General features: G+C 43.7%; 1 protein-coding gene across 1 annotated transcript; it reads left to right on the top strand.

Annotated features, from left to right (window-relative positions):
* Positions 1-10,936: 10,936 nt before the first annotated feature.
* On the top strand, positions 10,937-18,967 carry LOC122441577 (cytochrome P450 1B1). The gene is made up of 2 exons (XM_043468355.1): positions 10,937-12,349; positions 15,144-18,967. Exons 1-2 carry the CDS (start codon positions 11,316-11,318, stop codon positions 15,730-15,732), a joined length of 1,623 nt encoding a protein of 540 aa, XP_043324290.1. The 5' UTR covers positions 10,937-11,315; the 3' UTR covers positions 15,733-18,967.
* Positions 18,968-26,747: the final 7,780 nt, after the last annotated feature.

The raw sequence follows: 26,747 nt of genomic DNA, 5'->3' as shown, positions 1-26,747 counted from the left end.
CCCATGCACCAAAAGCTGTCACCTCAGCACCCCACCTCCCTCACTCTTAAAGACCCCATTACAATTCAGCTTTTTTAAAAAGAAAAAAAAAGATTTTTAAAACATGGGCCATTTTTCAAGTCTTTATTGAATTTGTTATAACATTGCTTCTGTTCTATTTTTTGTTTTGTTGTTGTTGTTGTTTTTGACTGACAGGCATCTGGGATCCCACCTCCCTGACCAGGGAACGAACCCCTGAGTTGGAAGGTAAAGTCTTAATCACGGACCACCAGGAAATCCCTACAATTCAGCTCTGAAGCCTCCAAAAGGCTGGTTGGAGTGGGAGAAGGTGTCCATTCTGTCCCTGTGCTTCATCTAATAGGAACCAGTGATGTTCATGTCTCCTGCTCTCAGGGTTTTGCTTACCTGGCCTGTCGGGGAGGTTGCAGGTGCCTCTGGGATCTGGTAGACTGGAATTCACATTTCAGTTCAGCTGCCACAGGAGCTGCATGGCCTTGGTTGATAATGCCAACTCCTCCTGTCTTGCTTTGTCTGTAGGAAAGGGATTATGGTTAACAGTTACCTTAGAGGGTTGGTTGTGAAGGATTAATAAAATGATTCATGTCAAGTGCTTGGCACTCTGCCTGGCTCAGAGTACTCCATAAATGGTAGTTCTTCTATTACTAGTAGTACATTATTACTATTACCATTGTTATTACTGGCAGAGCCGCTAATGAAAGAGCCACTGTGATCTCAGGATGTGGCTCAGATGCCCTTCGGCCCCACACCTGAGCAAGAGCTCCCCACCCCCTTCCTCTGAGCCACGCTCTCTGGGTTGCTGACTCAGACATCACCTGGGCTCCAGGCAGCAGAGATGTGGGTACCACTCTGCCTCTTCCTTCTGGCCCTGCTTGGGGGTTAAGGTGCACCATCCCCACTAGACCCATTGTCTGGGGGTGGTACCTCTGTGATAGCCCAGCTGTTTAGAAGTGCCCACATGTGTCTGAGGGGCTTTCCTCCGAAAATCAGTCACTGGGACACGTTTGCTCTGAAATCTACCCTCACTGCCACCAAATTCCTACATCAAGACCATAGTTCTTTAGATATTAATACTTCTGGATGGATTTTTCTCACAAGAAAAATCATACATTTGAACTGAGATGGTGATTCTCAAAGTGTGGCCCGGGGACTTCTTGGGAGGGTGGGTGGTTCCTGAGATGCTTTCAGGAAATCCACAAGGTTAAAACTATGGTCTTAAGGTAGTCTTTGCCCTTCTCCCTATTCTTCTCTCGCAAGATCACCAGGGGTCTTTCAGGGGCTACCTGACATTCGATATCACTACAGATTGGTTACAGCATCAGATATGAGTATTCTTCTGTCTTCTATTAAATCAGAAATTAAATAGATTTGTAAAATATGTAAAACAATGCCACTCCTACTAAATATTTTTTGTTTTGGAAAACAGATATTTTCTAATATGGTATTTCTGTAAACATGTTTTAGGTTTATTATTTTTTAATGAATAAATTTCATTTCTAAAATTGTAAATGCATGCATGTGTGCTCAGATGCTCAGACATGTCCAACTCTTTGCAACCCCATGGACTATAGCCCGCCAGGCTCCACTGTCCATGGAATTTAGATAAAACTTAGATGAAGCAATAGCTTTTTGGTTTCTGTAACATTTTTTAAGAGTAGAAAGAGGTCCTGAACACGAAACATTTGAGAAACACTGAGCTAAGATTTTGGCATTGGGACCAATGAAGTCATCACTTTGCTCACTTACTTCTAAATAAAACTGTCATTTCTGGGAGTCTGGAATAGTGTGAATTTTATAGTAAGTTCAATATAATGCATTTGAATGTAGCAGATCTAGTCATGAAGCCCATGTGGAGGCTGCATTCCAGCCACTGTTTTAAAGGAAATTTTTTCAAAACCCTCCCAAGACTGCATTGTAAATTACAGAGACAGATTGCTATCTGCAGGACAGATAGCAATTTTCTCCACTAGGAGAGGAGAGGGCAGGCCTGAATTGCATTTCACACGGGAACCAAGATGGCTTTTCCTGGTGGGGTCCTGGCCTCCCGGGGGATGTCAGCTCTCCTGGGGGAGTAGGGGGAGTAGGGGGAGGTTTGGGATCACCCAGGTAGTTAACAGGCATGTGGGTGCCAGGGAAGTGTATACACACAGTGGAGAATCAGAAGGGAGGGGCTGTGGTACAGTTCATGACATTGGCATCAGTTAACAAGTGTGGACCGCTGTGGTCTGGATGGGCTTTGGAGCCTGCAGACCCGAGTACAGATCTTGACCCCTTAGAGATTGTCATATTGACTGAGTGAGACAGAGAAAGAGAAATATCATATGATATCCCTCATATGTGGAATCTAAAAAAAAAAAAATGATACAAATGAACTTATTTACAAAATAGACTCATAGACTTAGAGAATGAATTTACAGTTACCAGAGAGGAAGAATAGGGGGAAGGGATACTTAGGGAATTTCAGACAGATGGGTACACACTGCTATATTTAAAGTGGATAACTAACAAGGACTTACTGTATAGCACAGGGAACTCTGCTCAATGTTATGTGGCAGCCTGGATAGGAGGGGAGTTTGGGGGAGAATGGATACATGCATATGTGTGGTTGAGGCCCTTTCCTGCTCACATGAAACTATCACAGCATTGTTAACCGGCTATACTCCAATACAAAAGTAAAAATTAAAAAACAACTTGCAACCTGAAAGACTTTTGGCAAATAGTCCATCGTGTCTGAACCTTAATCCTCTTATATGTAAAGCAGGCTAATGGTGGCTATACATTTAGGATGATCAGGAGAAGCAAATGAAGTTGTCAAGCACTGAATACAGTGCCCAGCACTTGGAGGGAAAATTAACTCCTTTCCTCTCTCTGTCCCAACTTGCTTTGTGGTGTTCTGCACTCCAACGGACTAGAGGAGAGTGAGCCCTGGGCTGACCTTACGGCTACGACATCGGAGAGGAGGATCGTCTTCTCGTTTCACTGGGCACAGAGTTCTGCATGCGGCATGCAAAATTGTTGGGGTGGTTATTCCGTTAAATGAAATGACACTTGTAATCTGATTTTCACCTCTCTGAGCTGCCTCCGGGAGCTGCAGGTATGATACCCAGAGTCCAGCAGGAGAAGGGCACAAGGATTCCCACTGGTTCAGAGCCTGTCATGAGTTCTAAAATGGGATGGAGCTTTCCATTTTACCCCAGAGCCCCGGATATTCCATGAGGTAACCCGGCAACCTGGGACCACGGACAGAGCCCTGGGGGCCTGGTAAGAGGCACCAGCTGCACCTGAAAACAGGTGATGGTGCGTGCTGCCAAGGCTCAGAATCTAAGAAGTCCTGACTTCCTTCTGCAATCCAACCCGTAAAACAAATAAGCCACAGGCTGACTCAGCACAATAGTTCAAGGAAAGAAGGTTAGTCACCACCACAGTACAGACGACTGAATTCAACTTTCCACTGTGGCCAGGGGAGCGTTTCCTCTCTGGCAGTTAACAAGGAAGGGTGGAGAGACTTCTTGCCCAGCCTTCTGGTCCAGGCTCCCTAGATGGCCTGAGCTTCCTCAGTGCAGCTGTTCGATGTTCTGGGTGCCTCAGGTCTGAGCCACAGTCCACTTTCACCCAGACCTGTACTGGGAGGAATGTAGGTGGTCCCTTCTGGGGAGCCAGGGAGCATGGCTTCATTGATGCCAACCCCCGGAGGTCCCACGACAGCACCCCCTGGGGTCCTCTCCTGTTTGCACCGCGTGGACTGTCGTTTTCTTAACTCTCCCTGGCAGCAATGGCCCGAGTGCTGTCCCAGAGCCTCCGCTCTGTGGGAGGGACTGGCCCAGAGCCTGGCTTGGAGGAAGGCACCCGGCTCGGCCTCCTCCGGGATCTTTTGGGAGCATGGCATCCTCCTGCCTAAAAAACTGCCTCTGCTCTGAGGGTCCTGAAGTGGAGTGTGTCCATCCGGGTGAGGTGAAACAAGGTGACGAAGGAGTGCTGCATGGCTCCATCTGGGAGCTGGAGGAAAACGCAAATTGGCTGTTGATGCTGAGCCCTTCTGCCAAGAGCAGATGGCTCTGAGGTTGACCTTTTCAGGCAGCGGCAAATGGCTTCCCTCAGAGTAATGATCGTAACTGATGTGTCTGAGCCCCTCCCCGGTACCAGACACTGTTCTTCTAAAAGCTGTACACGCATTAGCTCATTTAGTCCTGAAGTAGGTACTGGCGTGGTCTCTGTTTTACCCAAATGTGAACTGGACCCAGAAAGCGATTTGCAGCAGCTAGAGTCACTCGGTTATGAGTGGTAGAGGCAGACTCGGACCCTGGCTGGCTCTGGAGTGGGGGACTACTTACCACCATGTGCTGCCTCAGAAAGAAAAGCAGGCCATGGTTGCTGTCTTCTTAGGCTTCCAGGAGGTTGCAGGCGGTTGGGTGAGGGTGTGTCACCCCAGAGCGTCACACTGAACCAAGCAGGCTATGTTTATCTCTGTGAGGTCCAAGTCCTTGCGTGACTCTGATTTTATTGGACAGGAATAAGGGCATAGTACTAGTAGTAACAATAATAAATAACGGCTAGCTTTTATTGAGAACTCACTCTTTGCCATCAGCTGTGCTAATTTGTATCCTCACAATATCTCATTTAATCCTCACAGTGACCCCCTGTGGTTGGGATATTATGATCCCTCTTGTACAAATGAGGATACTTGGGCTAAGAAGAGTTAACTACCATGGCCAAGGTCACTGCTTATAAGTCAGAGAGCTGGGCCTCACACCCAAGAGTGCCTGGCTCCAGAAGCCAAACTCCTAATGATGTGTTATGTTGGCTTTACTGCTTTTAATCTCCTCTGGTGGATTAGACAAGCCCAGAAGGCTTTTTGGGCCTGTGCCCAGAGGCCTGTAAAGAACTGTCATCATCTTGGAGGGGACATCGAGGCACGCTAAGGTCACTCTCCCACCCTGGCTTCTATGATGTCTTCCACAGAGATACGGAAATCTGGAATGCTCCCCCCTAATGTCTTATCAGCTTTAATCTGGGGATTTCCCTCATCTGTCAAGAAGAGGAGATGATATGAGCACAAGCATACCAATTCTTTAAAGTAAAGAACAGATCTGAAAGACAAGTAATCCTTTTGTTTTGTTTTCATTCTACATTTGCAAAGCTAAATTAAAGCAATCATTCTTTCTAGAAGGAAAAGTTTTTTGGCACATGCTACTGCGTACAAAACCCCAGGTCCCAGATGCAAACTGGCCATCTTTGTGGAAGGCAAGGAGGTGGTAGCAAGACCCTTTAACATGCATACCCCTTTGGTTCAAGATTCTCCACTGGAAAACATTTGCGAATGTATAGAGAATTGCACAGAAAAGTGAAGTCACTGCAATGGAGTCTCAAATAAGTTGGAAAGAACACAAACGGTCTTTGAAGAGAAATGGCTAAATAAATTATGTTACAGTCATATTATGCAGTAGTTTAAAAGCATGTGGTAGGTAGATCTATACCTTCTGTTGAAGTCGCCAAGACAATTGTTAAGTTGAAAAAAGATCACTGAACAGTAATTTTAGGATGATCTCATTTGTATTAAAAATACATACATATGTACAAGCATATGCTGTACATAAATGGAAGACACATGGTTCTTGTGGCTGCATCTGAGAAGGGGTAGGAGTATGGGCTTCCCTATTTCTCTGCATGCTTTTATATACTGATTGAATCTTTTGCAACAAGAGCCTGTTTATATACTATGTGTGTGTGTGTTTTAAGAATCTATATCTGGTCAAAACTGAAAAATAATATATACAAATTGTATAATATTATAACATGCATGAGTGCTAAGTTGCTTCAGTCGTGTTTGACTCTGTGTGACCCTATGGACTGCAGAGGACCAGGCTCCTCTGTATATGGAAAATTCCAGGCAAGAATACTGGAATGGGTTGCCATCTCCTACTCCAGGAGACCTCCCCAACCCAGAGATTGAACCCGTGTCTCTTAAGTCTCCTGCATTGGCAGGTGGGTTCTTTACCAATAGCGCCACTTGGGAAGCCCTAATATTATAATATGATATATTAAATATTTAGATATATATAATATTGTGTATGCATAATAATGTAGATATATAATATAAACCAAAGTCCAAAGATTTTTGTTATAGAAGTAGTTCAGAGTGGGCCAGTGGTCACCTACTAGACTTGTTTTCTCCATATTACTTTCCAGCTTTTGTTCTTATCTCTGGGCCTCAGAGGCCATAGGACCTGGACTCCATCAACATGGACTCCATCGGCTGGAAGTTTCAAAATGTATTTAATGGAAATAAATGTAAAATCTCATATTTAGTTTTTTTTTTTTTTAATCAATTGCGCAAGTGCAATGAAAGACTCTGAGTGGTATTAAGTCTTAAGATAAAAGATAAAGACCTTAATTTATCACAAGCTTAGATACTTTAAAATAGCCCTAAAACTTAGTTTGCATTAAAAGAAACGCTGCATGGTTGGTGGGAAGTAACCACAGCTCTCAGGGTTGGACAAGATCCCATCTTTGGGGTATTGTGTTTAGTTTTAGGTACATACCTAGCCATATTGAAGAGCTGCTAAAGCAAAATCCCATGAAGAAAACCAACTTCTATATTGATGATAGAAGGGCTGAGCTTTCTTGGCTATGGGTACCAGGCAAAAAGCATCTATCCTGGGTCTTCCCTGGTGGCTCAGTGGTAAAGAATCTGCCTGCCAGCGCAGGAGACACAGGTTTGATCCCTGATCCAGAAAGATCCCACATGCCTTGGAGCAATTAAGCCTGTGAGCCAGCCACAACTACTGAGCCTGTGCTCTGGAGCCTGGGAGCCACCACTTCTGAGCCCACATGCTGTAACTACTGAAGCCTAAAGCCAGTGCTCTGCAATAAGCCTAGAACCAGTGCTCTGTAATAAGAGAAGCCACAGCAATGAGAAGCCTGCGCATTGCAAGTAGAGAGTAGCCCCTACTTGTTGCAACTAGAGAAAGCGCATGTAGCAATGAAGACCCAGCACTGCAAAAAATGATTTTTTTAAAAAAGCATCTATCTCACTTGCTTATTTATTATTATTATTATTATTTTGGGTTATCCTTCACCCAAAATGAAGTGAAGGACAGAAGCAGGATACCTCAGGACAGAGGGGCCTCTTACCTTTTGTTTCCTAGCACATTCTCCCTAACCCCATCTCTCTTTCTGAAAAGAAACTTAGCCCTTTGGCCACAGGGATGGCCTGATGCCAAGCTGGCACAATGGAGTCCTTCCAGGGGCCTGAATAATGACCTTGAAAAGGACATGTTTTCTTTTTGGGGAGGTGGTTAATTTGAGGCTGCCCATGGCCAGCTTTCCTGCTAAGTGGAGAGTATATGGGATGAAGCCCAAGCAGAGACCAACATGCTAGACGGTGGGAGAGCAGCCCCAGGTCCTTCCATCCTGTGAGGTACCACCTTTATCCTTTCCTTCCTGTGAGCCAGTGCATTCCTGTCCTGCTTAAACAAGCTTAAGCTGGATTTCTATTCTATGGACTCAATACAAGTTACTTTAAATTTCTTCTTTGAACTCTCTCTCTAGCTCTGCTGTTCTTTTGAAAGTTATCTGTACCAAACAATTCAAATGTGAGTTTTGGGGTGGGCAAAATCCACATATTGTGTGTCATTGACTGAAAGGAGATCCCTGGGCTTTAGACACTGGCTTTGAGAATCTGTAACTTAAGAGTCTGGTATGGATATTCACTAGAGTGAGTGCTCCACCATGAGCTGCGTCAAGGGGACCCGCAGGTCTCTCTGGATTTACCCTGAGTCTTCATCAGGTACTGGATGGACCTTCCAACAGAGGTCTACGCCAAAAAGCCTGGGAGAAACCAAAGCCCAGGGATACCATAGCCAGTCTTTTTGGCTTGTCCTAACTGATAAGGCCTATCTTTCTGACAGCATTTACCCAACTGGTTCCTCTGCCTTTTAAAGTCTTGTCCTGCAACAAGAGCTGAGTCCAGGGCATCATGGCTTGGAGGGTACGTTGAACTATTTGCTGCGGCAGGCAGGTATGTATCTAGTTTACCTAAAAGCTATATAGGAGGTCTTAGAAACAGCTCTGTTTTATAGTTTTTAAGATAGGTATTTACTTGGCTTAAAAGCACCTCCATTCCTCTGATTCTGGTAGAAATACTGTGATAAAAGCTTTCAGGAACGTTGCCAGCTCAAAATTGGTAGCAGCCCATACACAACCCTTGTCTACTAAATTCAAGTCTGATACCTGTGGCAGTCTTCAATTATTAGACAAGGGTCTTGCTAAACCTAGATATTATAAGGTTGCCACGAAATTCATTTCAAATGATGCATATGCCAGCAGAGCCCTGGGAAACCAATTCCTATTTACTCAGTTGCTCAAAAACTAACTTTATTACAGAACTGAGTACCCCATAATAAAGTATGAATTCATTTCCAGAGAACCTCTCAAAAGCTACTGAATGGAGAATTTTACAAAAAGGCATTTTCTTATCAGGTAAGATATTTTAATGTTGGTTTCAACCTTTCAAAAAGTCAAACTAAGAAGTCTGTTTATTTTTCTTTAGAATTTGACCAGTTATTTCAAAGTCAGCTATGAAGCACAGTCCACAGGCCTCCTTCATTCAAAACCAATTTACCTGCAAAAGATGAGCATACTATTTCTTTAGAATCCTCAAGATTCAATTCTCTAAAACAAATCTCCCTGCCCTACCCCCGCCAAAAACCCCAGAAATTATTTTAAAAAATTCTTCCAGCTGATTATTTTTTTAAGTCAGGCAGGAAAGAATGCATTTGTGCCTTTTATCTGAGGCTTTTCAGCATAAACGAGTACGACGGAGCTGGAGTGCAACTTCGTAAGTTCAAATCCTGGGTCCACCTCTTACTAGCTAATAAGAGGGAGAGTGGGGGAGTAGAGAACCACCTCACTTAGCCCAGGGAAGCACTTTAATCACTTACTTGGAAAAATAAATCATTTAAGATTATATCGTATGATTGTAAATGTATGCGTGTGAACTTGGGTAAATCATATAACCTTTCTGAACCCGTTTCCTCATCTGTAGACTGGCACACAGTAGATTCGCAGCGCCGGTAAACCTCAAAGCCCACGGCTGTTACTTGGTAAGCGCCCAACTTCTTTACTTACTCTTGATAACCCCCGAGGCTCGGAAGCACACTTCCTACCTGAATAACTACCATTCATCCCCCGGGCTCGCCCTTTCCCCAACCTTTGGGAAAAGATCTTTTCTCTCCAGGGTCTTTAAAATACTTTGTACCAGCCGGCTGGAAAGGGTGCTGCGCCGTGGGGCTTCCCCTTGGGCAGGCGCGTCCGTTCAGACCGCGCGCGCGCGCGCGCCCAGACCCGGCCTTAGAGTGGTGGCCCGGGAGGGTGCGGCTGTGCGTGCGCCGCGGAGGGTGGTGGCGGTCGGCATCCCGCCCTCGGCCACCGCCCCCGCCGCCGCCTCCGCGTGTCAGGTGCCGTGAGAAGCGCCGAGGGATATGACTAGAGCCGACTTTCCAGAAGCAGCGCACGCAAGGCACAGCTCCGCACGCAAGGGGGAGGCGACAGCAGAAGAAACTTTTCAACCCAATAAAGTTCGCAGGCGCTCGGAGATTGGCCTCCTCCTCCTCCCAACCCCCAGCTCCAGGAATCTTCGGAGCGCCCTCCCTCCCCTGCTCTCCGCAGGGTTCGTCCCAGCTTGGCTCTCCGCCGGGCGCCCCGGGTCTCCGACGCGGCCAGCTTTGCCCCGCGCCCTCCAGTGGGCGGCGCCACCTGGAGGAGTTTCTACGCGGGAAACCTCCAGGCAGCTGCGGCGCGCCAGCTCTGGCCTTTGTATGCCAAGGAAGTCGGGGTCCTGGGGCGGGGGAGCTGTGTCCTTCAGGGTTTCTTGATCTCGCCGCCCAAGGTGGAAGGAGAACTTTGCGCGCCAAAGGGCCTGACCTGATGGGTCGATATGCTTGCGAGAACGTTAAAATAAAATACAAATAAAGCAGTAAGGCAAAACCTTCACCACAACCGAGTTTCTTTTCCAAGCTGACAGGTTTCCTTTCCTGGTTAGGGCGCCCGAGGATCTCGAGCGATTTTCTCTCGGGGAAGGAAGCCCAGGCCAAGGAGAGGGTAGAGAGGTTGTGCGCTCGGGGCGTGGAGCGCGCTCCCATCGAGAGCGCAGGAGTGGCGCTCAGGTGGTGTCCCGAGCGCGCGTCCAGAGAAACTGCGGCCTCGATCGGGAGTGGCTGTGAGGAAGAGTGATTTGGGGGAAACGAAAAGTTCTCGCCGCCGCTTCCAGGAAAGCCACCAGCTACTGCTCCAAGGCCGTCGGGGTGCGCCGGGACTGCCTCGCGTGACCACCAGCGCGCGGCGACCCCAGTCGTAGTCCGAGAGGCCTGTTCCAGGGCGCCCCGCCTCCCCCTGCAAGCCCCGCCCTCTCCAGGTCCGGCTGCCTCCTCCCCACTCACAGACCTTAAAAAAGAGAGAGGCGGGATGGCGCGTTTTACTCTCCAGAGTGACTGTGCAAGCCGACCACGCCTCTGCGACGCCAGCTGTCAGAGCCTTGCGGGGGGCGTGAGGGCTGGCAGTTGACTCCATTCATCGACCCTCAATCGCAACTCGCACGCGTTGAGAAAACCCTGACTTTGCCGAGGCTCAGGTGCAGCGAGGCTCGGCAAAGAAAACTCCTTTCTGCACCCCTATCCCAGTCCGAGCGCCCCGGGCTCTGACGACCCCTAGAGACTCCAGAGTGGGCGCTGAAGTTCCCAGAGCTGGCAACAGGTGTCCAGGGCCGGCCTCCGATTTTCTGGAGACACTGAGAGTGCGGTCTTGAACCCCACAAGGGCCCCAGTCCGCTCTCCGAGCCGGCCGTCTGGCGCTGCTGGAAACCGCGCCTCCTGGCAGGTCAGTGTCAGCTGAGCCGCCTTCCTGCGGCCTCTTGTGATGCGTGGGTTCTCGCAGATCAGAAGTGGCGGGGGTCGCAGGGGCCGGGGTGGTAGGCACTTAGAGGGAACTGAGCGCCACACCTTGATGCCCGCTGTGTTGTACTTGAATTACAGGAACCGTTATGCGGCTGGGGCGGGGTCTGGGGAATCCGGTCATAGAGAGGCGGAAACACGACCCTTCCCCTCGCTTTGGGGGAATGGGTTTGGGATGGCAAGAGGCGTGTTTAACTGCTTCTTCGGTGAGCTAGCTCTGAACTGACGTACGTGCTACCTCCTGCCTACCCAACAGTGCGCGGTAGCCCGAGGCAGGTGGGCAGGAGCTTGGGGCGCCCTCTTCTTTCTCTGCCTACCTGAGTGTCACGCCTTCGCCCTTCTCTCCCCAGCATGGCCACCGGCCTCAGCCCGGACGATCATCTGTCGCCGACCCTTCTGTCGGCCCAGCAGACCATGCTCCTTCTGCTGCTCTCGGTACTGGCCGCAGTGCACGTGGGCCAGTGGCTGTTAAGGCAGCGGCGGCGGCGGCAGCCGGGCTCCGAGCCCCCGGGTCCCTTTGCTTGGCCGCTGATCGGAAATGCGGCATCAATGGGCTCGGCGCCGCACCTCTTGTTCGCACGCCTGGCGCGGCGCTACGGCGACGTCTTCCAGATCCGTCTCGGCAGCTGCCGGGTGGTGGTGCTGAACGGCGAGCGCGCCATCCGCCAAGCGCTAGTGCACCAGAGCGCGGCCTTCGCCGACCGGCCGCCCTTCCCCTCTTTCCGCGTGGTGTCGGGTGGCCGCAGCCTGGCTTTCGGCCAGTACTCGGAGAGCTGGAAGGCGCAGCGGCGCGCGGCGCACAGCACGATGCGAGCCTTCTCCACGCGCCAGCCGCGCGGCCGCCGGGTCCTCGAGGGCCACGTGGTAGGCGAGGCGCGGGAGTTGGTAGAGCTGCTGGTGCGCCGCAGCGCGGGCGGCGCCTTCCTAGACCCGCGGCCGCTGACCCTGGTGGCCGTGGCCAACGTCATGAGCGCCGTGTGCTTCGGCTGCCGCTACAGCCACGACGACGCCGAGTTCCGCGAATTGCTCAGCCACAACGAGGAGTTTGGGCGCACTGTGGGCGCGGGCAGCCTGGTGGACGTGCTGCCCTGGCTGCAGCGCTTCCCTAACCCGGTGCGCACTGCCTTCCGTGAATTCGAGCAGCTCAATCGCAACTTCAGCAACTTCGTCCTAGACAAGTTCCTGAGGCACCGCGAAAGCCTCCGGCCCGGGGCCGCCCCCCGCGACATGATGGACGCTTTCATCCACTCTGCGGGGGCTGACTCTGGCGATGGTGGCCCGCGCCTGGACGTAGACTACGTGCCCGCCACGGTCACAGACATCTTCGGCGCCAGCCAGGATACTCTCTCCACCGCGCTGCAGTGGCTGCTCGTTCTCTTCACCAGGTAAAGCCTCCACGAGGCTTGGGTCAGCCTTCCTCCTTCCCTCTGTAAAAGGTGGAGTGGAATTAGAATGTGCTGAGGTCGCGACTAGCGCTCAAGGAGGGTTTGGGGTTTCGCTGCAGGTTCCCCCCTCTCAAAGCTGAGACCAAGTCCAGAAAGCGCGACTCTGGAAGGCAGTGTGCTGGCCGGGATGCGTTGTGCACGCTCCACCCAACCGTGCCGGGACGGCTGGCGTCGCTGATCTTGTAGCTCACCGCTTCGAGGGGGAATAAATTTATGTGAAACCACTTGGAATAGCAAGATTAAGTGCCCAAGATCATCCCCCGATCTCCCACATTGGCACGGAGAAGCAAAATTGGAAACGTTCCGAAGGAAAGGGCAGCGTAGTAAAAAAAAATATGTTAAGTAAGCACGCCTAATCGGCTCGGCTGGTCTTCAGCGCTGACTGGAGGCCGCCTGGCCCCGCAGCCAAAAGCCAACCGCCCTTTAAAGGCTTTGTATCGCGACATAGCTAGTGTTCGGCGGCGGAGCCTCAAGGACCGATAATCCAAAGCCTTAGGAAAGCGACCAGAAACCAGCGGATTGTGCTGGGCGCATAAAACCGCCGCTCTAGGCGTAGAGGTGTAAAGAATAGGAGAAGCCGTAACTTTAGCGAACGCTGAGCTGCATCTGTTATAGAAAGGGAAGCTGAGTATCTGGGAGGCACCTGCTAACCTCTCGGATCCCTGGGCTCGGCTGGGTTAGCTGGTCCCCAGCCGCGGGCCTCTGCTAAATTTGTACACGCACGAATTAAACATGTCTCCGGTATCCCCAGATCAAGCAAATATAACATAAATTTTACATAGATCATAGTTATATTAAAAGATGAGCCGTTGATTTACATGGGCGGCCGGTATTTTATCTGGCATCCTTACACCAGGGGCAAATGTCTCATTCAAGCCAAGTCTTGATTGCTTTGAGAGACCAGAAATCCTGGTTATGTAATCTGGCGCACAGGTAGGGGAAGCTGGAAAATAAAAACAACTTCTTTTGTTAGAATCCACTGCATCAGAATCCCGTATTTCCTTAGACACTGCTTTCACAATTGGGGGGGGAGTGCATATTTAAAATCACTTTTCAGTATTAATATCATGGAAACACATATGGAGGAGGGGCAGAAATCGTATCATGAGAGTCAGTAATAGATCAGGAAGAAGACAATTCCAAAATGGGATCAATAAATCCTTTGCTTCCCTAGATGAGCATGTTATCTTTTGAAACTGCCTTTCTTTCTTTTTTTTTAACCAGAAACCAAATTGTAAATCGTTTTCCGTGTACTCCAATTGGGCAGCAAAAGGGAATAAAACAATTTGGGGGTCACTTTCAATTCACTTTAGCTGATGAAAAGTTCCTCTTTCTAGTGAAAAGACAATATGATGGGGTTGGCAGATTGCATTTCTTATTTTTTATGTAACTTATAGAAATACAACTACGCCCATTCATTTATGTATTGTCTATAGCTGCTTCCACCTCATAGCACAAGCTGGGAGGTAAGAGGGTTTGATCCACAAAGCCTAAAATATTTACTATCTGGCCCTTTATGAAAAAAGTTTGCAAACCTTGGAAAAATCACCCATAATGTCATCACAGGCACACTTAAATTTTTTTTCAAAGTCACAATAATTACACATTTTTTTTACTTCTTACATTTCTACTTATATAGTGGCCATTTCCCTGTCTTTTAAACTTTTAGTCATTTTTACTACATAATTTTAGTAATTTTTATGGCTATATAATATTTTGCCATAGTAACAGATCATTATATACAATCATTTCTCATGTTTGTTTAAACATTTCTTTAAAGAGTGAGCTATTTTAAATGTTTCTGCTATATTTTAATGTTTCAGCTATATTTAAAATTTTAGCTAGTATGGTTACTTTTTTTGTACCTGCTAAGTTATTTCCTGAAAATAAATTTCCAGACATGGATCACTGGCTTTTAAAAGAGGGGAGGAGTTACCCTTATAGATCTTGCTTTGTAATAAGATTTTGTTTTCCAAAAGGATTGTACTAGTTTTATCGGCAACAGTGAATAAATATTACAGTCTGTACCGTAATCTCATGAACATTAGGGATTTGCTTTTAAAGTTAGAAGATATGTACCTTTATCTATCAGGATACCAATGATCTTTGTATAAAATGAGAATATTGTGTTCTTTGGAATTGTCTCAGGAGATGAAGAAAAAAAGAATTCACTTTCAGGGTTACATTTTAATTTTTGTGGGACCCAAGTGCTTTTGCCTTTGTAGATGCATTACTCTACAAAATTTTTTAAATTAAATTTTATGACTACATTGGTATAAAGATTAGCATGTTAAAGTTATAAAACATTTTCATTGGCCTAAAAGCTTTTATTCTTCTGATTTTAAAAGAAATGAGTTTTCATGAGTTCCTAAAAAGTATTGTATGTCTCCGGCACTTCCTGCTGTATCCAGTGGAGAGAAGTCGTTCTTATCCTTGTCATGCTTTTTCAGGCTGAGAAAACTTAGACCCTTTTTTGACTTACGATGGGAAAGAGAGTTTGAGCTGTGTGAGACTTATTACAGAAAATATAACAGTTATACTCCATCTTGTAATGTAGTGATAAATTAGGAAACTGTTTTAGATTTTTTTTTTCTGGAAATGTTAATTCAATTACTGATTCAGATAGCCAGTTTAAAGAACGGTGGTATAAAAATAAATTGTAATGGGCTTTCTAGATGAAAGAAGGATCAGTGTTCCTCATTGATTTTCTCTCTCTGCCATTAACACCAAACAGGTATTCGGAAGTGCAGGCGCGGATACAGGCAGAACTGGATCAAGTGGTGGGCAGGCACCGGCTGCCCACCCTGGAGGACCAGCCCCACTTGCCCTATGTCATGGCCTTTCTCTATGAAGCCATGCGCTTCTCCAGCTTTGTGCCCGTCACCATTCCGCATGCCACCACAGCTAGTGCTTCCGTCTTGGGCTACCACATCCCCAAGGACACGGTAGTGTTTGTTAACCAGTGGTCTGTGAATCATGACCCGGTGAAGTGGTCGAACCCAGAGGACTTTGACCCAACCCGATTCTTGGACAAGGATGGCCTCATCAACAAGGACTTGGCGGGCAGCGTGATGATTTTTTCTGTGGGCAAACGGCGGTGCATTGGGGAAGAGATTTCTAAGATGCAGCTGTTTCTCTTCATCTCCATCCTGGCTCACCAGTGCAATTTCAGGGCCAATCCAGACGAGCCTTCGAAAGTGGATTTTAATTACGGCCTGACCATTAAACCCAAGTCATTTAAAATCAATGTGACTCTCAGAGAGTCTATGGAGCTCCTTGATAGTGCTGTCCAAAAGTTACAAGCGGAGAAAGAGTGCCAGTGAGAAGCCAGAGGCAAGCAGAAATTTTATAAGTATGCAAGTTGGGAGATGGGAGTAAAATTACAGGGATTTTTTTTTTCCCCTTAGCTCCTCCGTGCCACTTTCTCAATGAGTCTCTAAAATGAGCGTAAACCAACAGACCCACAGATGATGTGCTTTGCACACGTGTCTTCAGAATAGTACCTCACGAGCCCTGGGCTGTGTAGGGGCTCCAGGAGATGTTTTGAGTGAAAGAGCTTAAGGGCCCAAAGAATTTTTTTAGGTATATTGAATGTTGCTAATAATAATTTCTTGAGGGAGCTTTCTTTGGAGTTAAAACACACATATACATATACACAGAACTACCTAATAAAAAGGCATTTCAGTAACCATGCCTTGCAGGGTGAGATCCAAGATTATGTTCTGCATGCTCTATAGAAAATTGTGTTAAGCAGTTTTAGGAAATATTGTTGAATATGCAAAGATGAATAATTTCAGTGTAAGATGTGATTTGGGGTAATAAGGGAAAAAATAAAGACCAGAAATTCCCTTCTCACTTTTTCAATAAAATAGCTTAGTTAGGCTCTAATATCTATGGGTGGATTTATCTTTTTTGCCCACTGATGTGCTTCCTCTTACTTTATGGGATGAGTCATAAAGTTATTTGCTCAGAAGGAGATCAACTGTAGTGGGATTCAGTGATTTCATGAATTTTAAACTATAAATTGTTAAATTGTAAAAAATTCCAAGCTGAAGACATACCTTGTTTGGTTACTAAAGTACAGAATTTCAATTATGAGGAAAAAAAATTTACCAGCTCAGCTAAACTTTTAAAATTTGTGATTATAACATACTGACTTCAATAAATCTCATAGGTTTAAAAAAAAAATCACCAAATAGTGTTCAAGGTGTATATATATATATTACATAATTATTCAGTACCAATATGTATTAGTTATTTTATCATTAAATGGTATTAGTTATTTTGGTCAAAGAAAAGTTGAACAATGTCTTTTATAATGTCACAGCAGCTAGAAAAGTACAACCAATTTAAGCAGTTTTGATTCAAATACATAGTATGAGCTTGATTAAATCAACTATCTGTTTTGGACATCATGGAAACCAAGTTGAAGCAAAGTCTCTTCTCTCATTGGAAATTTGAATTGAAAAATCTCAAAATTGGATCTGAAAGATGTGTTCCTTATCACTTTACAGCACGTTTATTAAACTTATATTCACAATACAGAATATCTTTCCCAAGCTGATTTAGTTCATATGTTATACTTCTAAACTCTTGTCATGCTTAAAATTTTAATTTAATTTTAAAGCCATTCTGATTATTGGGTTCCAGGAAGTTACTGGAAATCTGGCCATTAGCCTGTGGAAGGCAGGGAGACTGAATCTGTGTCTGCCTGGTGAACAGTGAAAAATCACATGAAATATCTTGATGTTCTTTATTAAATAACATGGTGGAGAAGTCCCATTATAATGGACCTAGTTTTCCTTTTAAATAATTTTTTTAGATAGCAGCGGTGTTTGTGTTTTGGAAAGTCAGAAATAGTCTTGGGAGGTTGTTTCGAGGATTGCATTGGATTTCAGTGGTGCCAGTCAGGTCTGCTGTGCTATTTAAGACGACCTAGTGATCTTAAGCAGGAGGTCACTTTGGTAACTGTGAAGACCTAAAGCTTGAACAAAATATATATGTTCAGTTTATGTAAATAACCTGAAAACCTTTTTTCAAAAAGTGATGGAAGGTCGCAAAAGTACAAAGTGAAGTTTGGAGTTTTAACTTTCATTGCTCATAAATGTACAAAGGAAGTTGTGAAGTGTCCTAAAAGCTTACTGCTTGTTATATTTCACTAAGCTTTTTGGAATCTTTTTAATCAAAATTACAAAAGAAAGAGTGTATGATTATTTTGTGTGCAGGGGGCGGTGCGGGGGTAAGAGAAAGGAGTGAAAAACACAAAAAGGAAGAAAGATGGCTAAACATTCTCCCACTCATTCAGAAATTAATTAATTTGTAATATGAATATTTAGAAAAAAAAGTGTTTCATGGGCTAGTGTTGAATCCCACATAGATTTTTAAAAATCCACAGTATAGCAGCACTATTAAAATTTGGAATTCTTATTAATAAACATTTTATATAATTTTAATTAATAAAATCTCACAGATGTATCTCTTGAATATGAAAAAATCTGTGCCAGTGTTTTTAAAGGCCCCAAAGTCAACAGTAGAAATCAGGCTTACCCAATACGTTTCAATTTTTTTGGCATTGGCTATTCCAAAACATTGATATCTACCCTTCCCTGTGCCCTGAGCAGGGCTGAGACTGTAATTTGGGGCTGCCCTAGCCCACTTACTATGAGAGACTTGTGGCAGCAAAAGTAATCGTGTACCAATCTGGATGCCTCGTTAAGTCAACCAGACCCAGATGCGCTGTGATCTGTTTTTATGTATGTAGGCTCAATTCATCTGGCGCTTTCAGTGATGAGAGAGCCGGGTTTACAAAGAAGACAGTGAGGTGAGTGCTGGGAGATTTCCTGGTTTATTTAATATGTTTGTAACCCAGTTCAAGGAAGGAAAGCAAAACCAAAAACAGACAAATAAAAATAACCAAATTTGAGGGCTGCTGTAATCAGGTTACAGGCTCAATCAGAAAAATCTAATTTTATTTCAGAGAAAGAATGTATTTGCTGGTCACCATTTTAGTCAGAACGTCTACTCCAGGTTATTGCAATAGTTAAATATATTGTTTATTAAATGCTTCATTTATATATTAAAGCTTTGACTCAGTAAGAAAATTGCTTTTCTTTTTTTTTCAAAACAAGAGGAAGATGTCTCAGGTTTGTTTTGTGGATTATGTAAAAGCTTTTATGTCTCAGAACTTAGCCTTTACCTGTGAAATGCTATTACTGCCTTAACACTTTCCTGTTAGATCTATATTAGATCAAATAGTTGCATAGCATTATGTATGGATTTGTATGCTTTTTAGCTATGACACAACTGTATAATCAAAGGTATACTTTAGTAGATGTTTATAATTCAAGGATAACCTCTTATTTAACCTTTTCTTGCTTTTGTATTTTATCATGTATGCTTTCCATCTGTACACAGCAACTAAAATACTTGGTTGTAATGAAATAGATTTGTGGGGACACAGCATTTGTTTGACATACCACATTTTAAAAATTCTATATCTGTAATTACCTATAATAGGACACCACTGCCAAAATAATAAAAATCACTTTCATAATCTTGTCAGGACGTTTTACTTTATGTTGTAGCAAATACAGCCTAATGTGTTTATTCATTTTAACTACTATTTATAAGTGCTTGACTTAAAATATTGCATTGTAAATATTTTCTTTGGCCATTTTGCATTTTTCTTTTTAATAGGCTTTCCACATCCAGTTCCCTACCAAATTTTTGTTCTGTCTCTATTTTTTAATTGAAATATAGTCTATTACAATCTTATATAAGTTTCAGGAATATAGCATAGTTCATAGATTCAATATTTTTATAGATTCTGCTCCATTTTAAGTTATTACAAAATAATAGCTATATTCCCTATGTTGTACAATATACCCTTGTAGCTTATTTATTTTATACATAGTAATTTGCACCTCTTAATCCCCAACCCCTATTTTGGACCCTTTTCCCACTTCCCACTGGTAACCACTAGTTTGTTCTCTGTATCCATCAGTCTGTTTCTATTTTGTTACAATATTCACTTTATTTTTTAAAATCCTACATATATGATAAGAATTTTGAATTTATAAGAACCAACTCAGCAGTTAAATTTTAATGGCAAACACCTGGCAAAGTAGGAATTAATTTCTGATTTTGAGAGGTTGAATAGATTGAGATTTTAAGACTCTGACCTTGTATTTTTGCTTCATGTAAAAAATACAGTGCGTTTTTTCCCCTTCAGCAGCACACCAGTCCTTTTCCTTGAGTATTTCATTCATTTTGTTTTCTTTTGACATGAAAGCTTTTGTTTTTAATTTAGGTGGTAAACATCCATTCATTCATTTTATAAGGGACATGTGCCTTATTTAATACATGCAATTAATGTCCAATAAAATAGAATAGATGAGAGTTTTCTGTAATATACTATGTGAAAATATTTTTCTGCCGACTTTTTTACCTGGTAAAGACTTGACTTCCCAGGGCCCTGCTGGGGTTCTCCAGGCTTTCCCTGCCCCACCCTCACAGATGGCAGGGTCCTGCAGTGTCAAGGCCCCTTATTTCTTTCAGACTTTAACTCCCATTATTGTGAAGTCAGGAAAAGTAATTATGAAGTATAATTGCACACAATGTCATTGATTCTTTCACTTTAGCAGCCCAAAGATATGGTTAGAAATTGGTTTAAGAGAATACTTGCTTGCTTTCCAGATATATTCATCTAGAATCATGGAAATTGTCCTGAAGTTTCAGGACAAGTGAGATAAATATTTTCATAGGAAAAAAAATGTCTTTAACAAAGTTGTGATTGGGGTCAGGTGTTTGCAACAATGTCAAGCAGAGTTGTATTCCACCTAATCAATCTGGTAGAGTATAAGACTAGAATGCAGGGTGGGAAATGAATACAGTTTTGGACATAAAATAGGCATGGCTCTTGCAAACTCATAGAGACTGTTTCTGTGACTTCAAAGTCAGTTTTTCTGCACAAGTGCTACAGAAGTTTTGGCTGTTAACTCGCCCTTATTTTGGTTTAGTGAGTCACATACTCTGCTCTCAAGTTTTGATCTATTATAATTCTCACAGAAGGGAAGAGAAAGAAAAGAAATTAATATATTCAAAAATATTTGGAAGCAATTATTTTTAACGTGTTTTTTCCTTTGGCTGCTCTGGATCTCCATAGTGGTGCACCGGCTCTCTCTAGTTGAGGTGCGCTGGCTTCTTTTGTCATGGCGCACCGGCTTAGTTGCCCTGCAGCACGTAGAGTCTTAGTTCCCCAACCAGGGATTGAACCAGTATCCCTTGCATTGGAAGGTGGGTTCGTAACCACTGGTCCACTAGGGAAGCCCCTGGAAGCAGTTATTTTTAATGGGGATGATCAGAGGAAAATAATCTAGCTTAAACAGGTAGACACAGCTGTAGGTAAATAGCAAGTTTGTTTGTTGAGCCTTGATTTACTCACACACAGGCTATGTGGTCTTCAGTGACACTTTTCAACGAGAGCCAAGTATAAGGAGAAAAAATGAAACTAAAATGTGGTGTGAGGGAGACAGTAACGTCATGGGCCAAACTTCTATGTTGAAAACTGTCAGTGTGCAGAGGTTCCCTGGAGACGAACTGACCCAAGAGCTCACTATCTTTCAACAGGAGAGCTTGCCACTTCCCATCTCGCCCGTGTTTGGGTGTACAAGCCAATCTGTTCATTTTTCTGTCCCTGTGATCCTGGATTTTCACCAGCACTGCTCCTCCTTTTTCTCAGCCACATGCCACACTGACAGTATCTTGTGCCAAGAAGACTCACAACAATCCTCCCTTCTAAAAGAAGCTTCCTCAAGCAAGAAAATTTTAAAAAGGGGAAGGGGGCGGTCATATTTTGTTTACTAATATTAAAACTTCTTTCCTGTAATCTGTGGTCAGGATTTTTTGCCTGAAGTTGATCCATAGGTTGGATTGTGAAGTGGCCTGATTTGAGAACTCTCCCTGATAGGAGTGGAGGAGTGCACCACACTCCATGTTGGCTCTTATGACCAACCAGAACCTTTCCTGCTCTCAGAGACATTGAATAGGATTCAATAGCATAGCGAGACTCTCCAGCCAGAGAAAGTGTGCAAAACCGAGGCATGAATGAGAGGCATGTTAACAGGAAGCCTGCTTTTGAAGAGTGTGGATGGAGCGACTGGAATTGGTTTTGGACTGCTTGAGATCCCTTTAAGTGATAGAAAGACTAAATAAACTAATTAAATATATTATGCTAAATAAACAACAACATATTATACAAATTATGCAATATTCCCGCACATACTTAACAGCCCCTGAGAAGCCTGCTGGTCAGGGCTCAGAATCTCTATACCAGACTGAAAAATCTTCCAGCTTCTTTAAAAAATGTTTAATTCTGCTTTTATTCCTAGGCACCTACTTTTGTTTCTTTTCCTTTCCATCTCAGTACTGTTTAATATGAATTTTTTTTGTTTGTATGTGTCCCAACAAAATGTGTGTGATTGTTTTGTATACGTGTGTGCATGCTAAGTCGCTTCAGTAGTGCCCAACTCTGTGCGATCCTGTGGACTGTAGCCCGCCAGGCTCCTCTGCCCATGGAATTTCCAAGGCAAGAATACTGGAGTGGGTTGCCATGCCCTTCTCCAGGGAATCTTCCTGATCCAGGGATTGACCTCGAGTCTTTTAAGTGTCCTGCATTGGCAGGCAGGTTCTTTACCACTAGTGCCACCTGGAAAGTATACATGTGTTTTTAAGGTAGACATGTGTTTGTGTGAATGCTGTTCCTATCTTATCCTGTTGCTCAATCTTCTCTTAGCACATCATTTAAAGACCCATTTCTGTCTGATCTCATGGTTTAACTGCTACCTAAGATTCCGTGGTATTCATCCATCACGTTTTCTGTAGCCACTTTCTTGAGAACGGACACCTAGATGGCCCCCAAACCCATGTATCCCCAACTTCAAGGAACATCCTTGTATGTGTTCCCTTGCCAACTTATAAAAAATTTGCCGTGCATACCATACCCATGATTAGAGATGCTGGACAAGCAGATTTCTGTCTACATAATGTAAGTGCTGTAAGCATGTTCTGTAGAATGCCAGCCCACACTCCCATTAGCTGTGTACAAGTGTTCCCTTATGCATGCATCCACAATGACATATGGCATGATCTCATTATTTCTATTTTTTTAAAAATAGAATATGTTTATTTCTTTAGGTAGGAGAAGATTTCCTAAATAAGACATGAAAAACATAAACAATAAAATCAAGGATTAATAATTCAACTGTATTAAAAATATCTTTTCATCAAAAAACACTTTAAGGTGAGTGAAAACACAAGCCATTGACTTTTTTTTTTCCCCTTTCTGTCCAGTGATTAAGATTTCATGCTCCCAGTGCAGGGGTTCAAGTTCACCATTTGGTCATATGACCAAAAAAAAAAAAAGACATCTAAGCATCTCATTATTATTTTTTATTTATTTATTTATTTTTCATTTATTTTTATTAGTTGGAGGCTAATTACTTCACAACATTGCAGTGGGGTTTGTCATACATTGACATGAATCAGCCATGGAGTTACATATATTCCCCATCCTGATCCCCCCTCCCACCTCCCTCTCCACCCGATTCCTCTGGGTCTTCCCAGTGCACCAGGCCCGAGCACTTGTCTCATGCATCCAACCTGGGCTGGTGATCTGTTTCACTATAGATAATATACATGCTGTTCTCTCGAAACATCCCACCCTCGCCTTCTCCCACAGAGTCCAAAAGTCTGTTCTGTACATCTGTGTCTCTTTTTCTGTTTTGCATATAGGGTTATCATTACCATCTTTCTAAATTCCATATATATGTGTTAGTATGTTGTAATGATCTTTATCTTTCTGGCTTACTTCACTCTGTATAATGGGCTCCAGTTTTATCCATCTCATTAGAACTGATTCAAATGAATTCTTTTTAATGGCTGAGTAATATTCCATGGTGTATATGTACCACAGCTTCCTTATCCATTCATCTGCTGATGGGCATCTAGGTTGCTTCCATGTCCTGGCTATTATAAACAGTGCTGCGATGAACATTGGGGTGCACGTGTCTCTTTCAGATCTGGTTTCCTCGGTGTGTATGCCCAGAAGTGGTATTGCTGGGTCATATGGCAGTTCTATTTCCAGTTTTTTAAGGAATCTCCACACTGTTCTCCATAGTGGCTGTACTAGTTTGCATTCCCACCAACAGTGTAAGAGGGTTCTCTTTTCTCCACACCTTCTCCAGCATTTATTGTTTGTAGACTTTTGGATAGCAGCCATCCTGACTGGCATGTAATGGTACCTCATTGTGGTTTTGATTTGCATTTCTCTAATAATGGCATCTCATTATTTTTGAATGAAATATATACCCTTTAGGAAGGGGTAATGCAGTAAATAGATTTTTTTAAAAGAAAAAAGAAACACCTACACTCATTTTCCCTACAGATATATTTGTGTTCATATCACATCTCCTCTCTGAGATGCCACATTTGTTGAAGGCGGGGACAGGGTCCCCAGTCCTTGTTACTGAAAGATCTTATGCATATGGAAGTAAGTGTGAGCAGAGGGTGAATTCTGTTATCCCCGTTTCTCTTTGGGAATGAGGTCTTCTCCTTCCCCTGACTCAGTTTTCATTTGGTGACCTTGAAGTCCATCCAAGTTTCTTCTCCTTGCTGTAGTGTTGAGCTAATTTAACGTTTCTAAGTTTCCTATAACTTACTTTGAAACAAGTAAAATGTCATCCCTGGGGTTTCTACCCTTTGGTATGAATAGTGGCTTTCAAACTTTTTTTTTTCTTACCATAGCCCACAGTATGAAATGTATTGTGCATTTAGTACATACATGTGTGAGAGAGTGTATATTTACATACATATATACTTATATAGGGGCTTCCCTGGTGGCTCAAATGGTAAAGAATCTGCCTGCACTGTGGGAGACCTGGGTTTGATCCCTTTGTTGGGAAGATCCCCTGGAGGAAAGCATGGCAACTCATTCCAGTATTCTAGCCTGCAGAATCCCCATGGATAGAGGAGCCTGGTGGGCTACAGTCCATGGGGTTGCAAAGAGTCGGACACAACTGGGTAAATAAGCACAGCATATAGGGCTTCCCAGGTGGTACTAGTGATAGAGAACCAACCTGCCAGTGCACGTAGATGTAAGAGATGCAAGTTCAACCCCTGGGTTGGGAAGATCTCCTGGAGATCGGGCACGACAACCCATTCCACTATTCTTGCCTGAGAATCCCATGGACAGAGGAGCCTGGCAGGTTGTAGTCCATAGGGTTGCACAGAGTCGGACATGACTGAAGCAACTTGCCATGCATGCATACTTGTATAAGATCAGTTTCTAACACTGCTTTCTGTGATGCAATCTATTTTCAAATCTATTTTATTATTTTTCCTTAAAAAATGCACCACAATGAGATACCACTATAAACCTATTAGACTGGCTAAATTAAAAAAAAAAAATAAAAAACACCCGATAATAGCAAGTGCTGGAGAAAATGTGTAGCTACTGGAACTTTCAAACACTGCTGGGGATTGCTAAGGGTGGGGAATACAAAACGGTACAGAATGACCCAGCAATACCAGTCTTAGATAATCGTCTCAGGGGAATGAAAACTTGTTCACATAAAAGTTTTACATAAATATTTGTAGCAGTTCTATTCATAATCACCGAAAACTGGAAACAACCTAAATGTTCTTCAACAAGTGATTGGCTAAACATATCACAAATATCTTGCATGATTGGCTAAAAACATGCATATCCATGCAATGGAATGCAATAAAAGGAATGATATGTTGATCCATGTAGCAATTTAGATCAATCTCAGGAGAGTAATTCTGAGTGAAAAAAAACAAAAACGAACCTCGAACAGTTATATGCTATATGAATTCAGTTATATGACAATCTCAAAAAGTCAAGATTAAAGCAGTTAGAGCAAAAAGTCAAGATTGAAGGCAGATCACTGGTTGCCAAAGGTTAGGGGTGGGAGGAAGGAAGCATGATGGAATTTCGGGGGGTTTTCTGATTGTGATAGTGGTTAGAGGGATGTATACCGAGTTAATATTTATAAAACTTTTTGTTAAAATAGATTGAAAAAATACTTTTAAAGGATAGTTGGTTCACAAGTGAGCTTAAATGAAGTTGAATCGAGGTTGACAAATAGCACCGAAACAGCTAGTAGACAAAAGTACTGAACCAGTAAGCTCAAGACCAGATGTGTGAACCAGGATGATGGCTGATGTTGAGTTCTTGTAGCCTGGGAGAGGAGGATGGTACCAGGTTCTCAGGGCAGAACAGGAAAGTATAATACCAGCCTACGGGATAACAACAGCAACAAAAGCTGTGGACTGAAAGCTGTCCCTCAGGGGAATTTTAATTCAATGCCACAAGTGTTAATTGAGCACCTACTAGATGGAAGGCATTGTTATTAGCACTGGGGATATGACAATAAAGACACCCAGTCCCTGAGCTCTTGGAGCTGATATTCTAGTAAGGTGTTGTTTTATTTCAGTTGCTAAGTCATGTCCTCTTCTGTTCATGGGATTATCGAGGTAAAAATACTGGAGTGGGTTGCCATTTCCTTCTCTGGGGGATCTTCCTGACCCAGGGATTGAAACTGAGCCTTCTTCATTGGCAGGTGGATTCTTTACCACTGAGTCACCAGCGAAGCCCCTAGAAGGGTGAGTGGAGGGGAAATAAAGATATAAGATTGAGTTAATTGTAAGTGCTGTAAACAATAGAAGAGTGTGTGTGTGTGTGTGTGTGTTGGGGAAACTCTTTAGAATGAGTAGTTAGGGAAGCCTTTTTGAAAGAGGTACCATAAAGGGGTAGGCATTAAGGTCAAACACCCTATACACCAATTAAAAAAAAAAAAAAAACCCTGAGTGTGGTCTAGACTATTTCCTGTCTTGGACTCTCAAGCTCACTCTCAATCATGTTCCCCTGGGAGCACTAAAACAATTCCTGAAGAATTTACCAGAGAGCAGGCTCTCTGTGTATGTAAGTATGTTAGAACTCACAGACTTGACAGTGATGCTTTGAACAATACAAGTTATAATGGCCTGCTGATTCTTCAACTTTATGGTCACCAAAGGACTTCCAATTGATTTTTCTGGAGCACTTAATGAATCTTCTTCTGGGATATTTCTTTTTTTTTTTTTCATTTATTTTTATTAGCTGGAGGCTAATTACTTCACAACATTGCAGTGGGTTTTGTCATACATTGACATGAATCAGCCATGGAGTTACATGTGTTCCCCATCCCGACCCCCCCTGGGATATTTCTACCTCTGACCTTTGAGTGAAATTTCTATTATATCTGATCGAGGAGGATTT

This window comes from Cervus canadensis, chromosome 5 (assembly GCF_019320065.1).
Source record: "Cervus canadensis isolate Bull #8, Minnesota chromosome 5, ASM1932006v1, whole genome shotgun sequence".
NCBI lineage: Eukaryota > Metazoa > Chordata > Mammalia > Artiodactyla > Cervidae > Cervus > Cervus canadensis.
This window is presented reverse-complemented; position numbering and strand designations above follow the sequence as displayed.

Excerpts from the sequence above, each read along its gene's own strand:
- LOC122441577 (XM_043468355.1), top strand. The coding sequence starts at position 11,316 with ATGGCCACCGGCCTCAGCCCGGACGATCATCTGTCGCCGACCCTTCTG. Across the intron at positions 12,350-15,143 it reads CTGCTCGTTCTCTTCACCAG|GTATTCGGAAGTGCAGGCGC; the intron begins GTAAAGCCTCCA and ends AACACCAAACAG.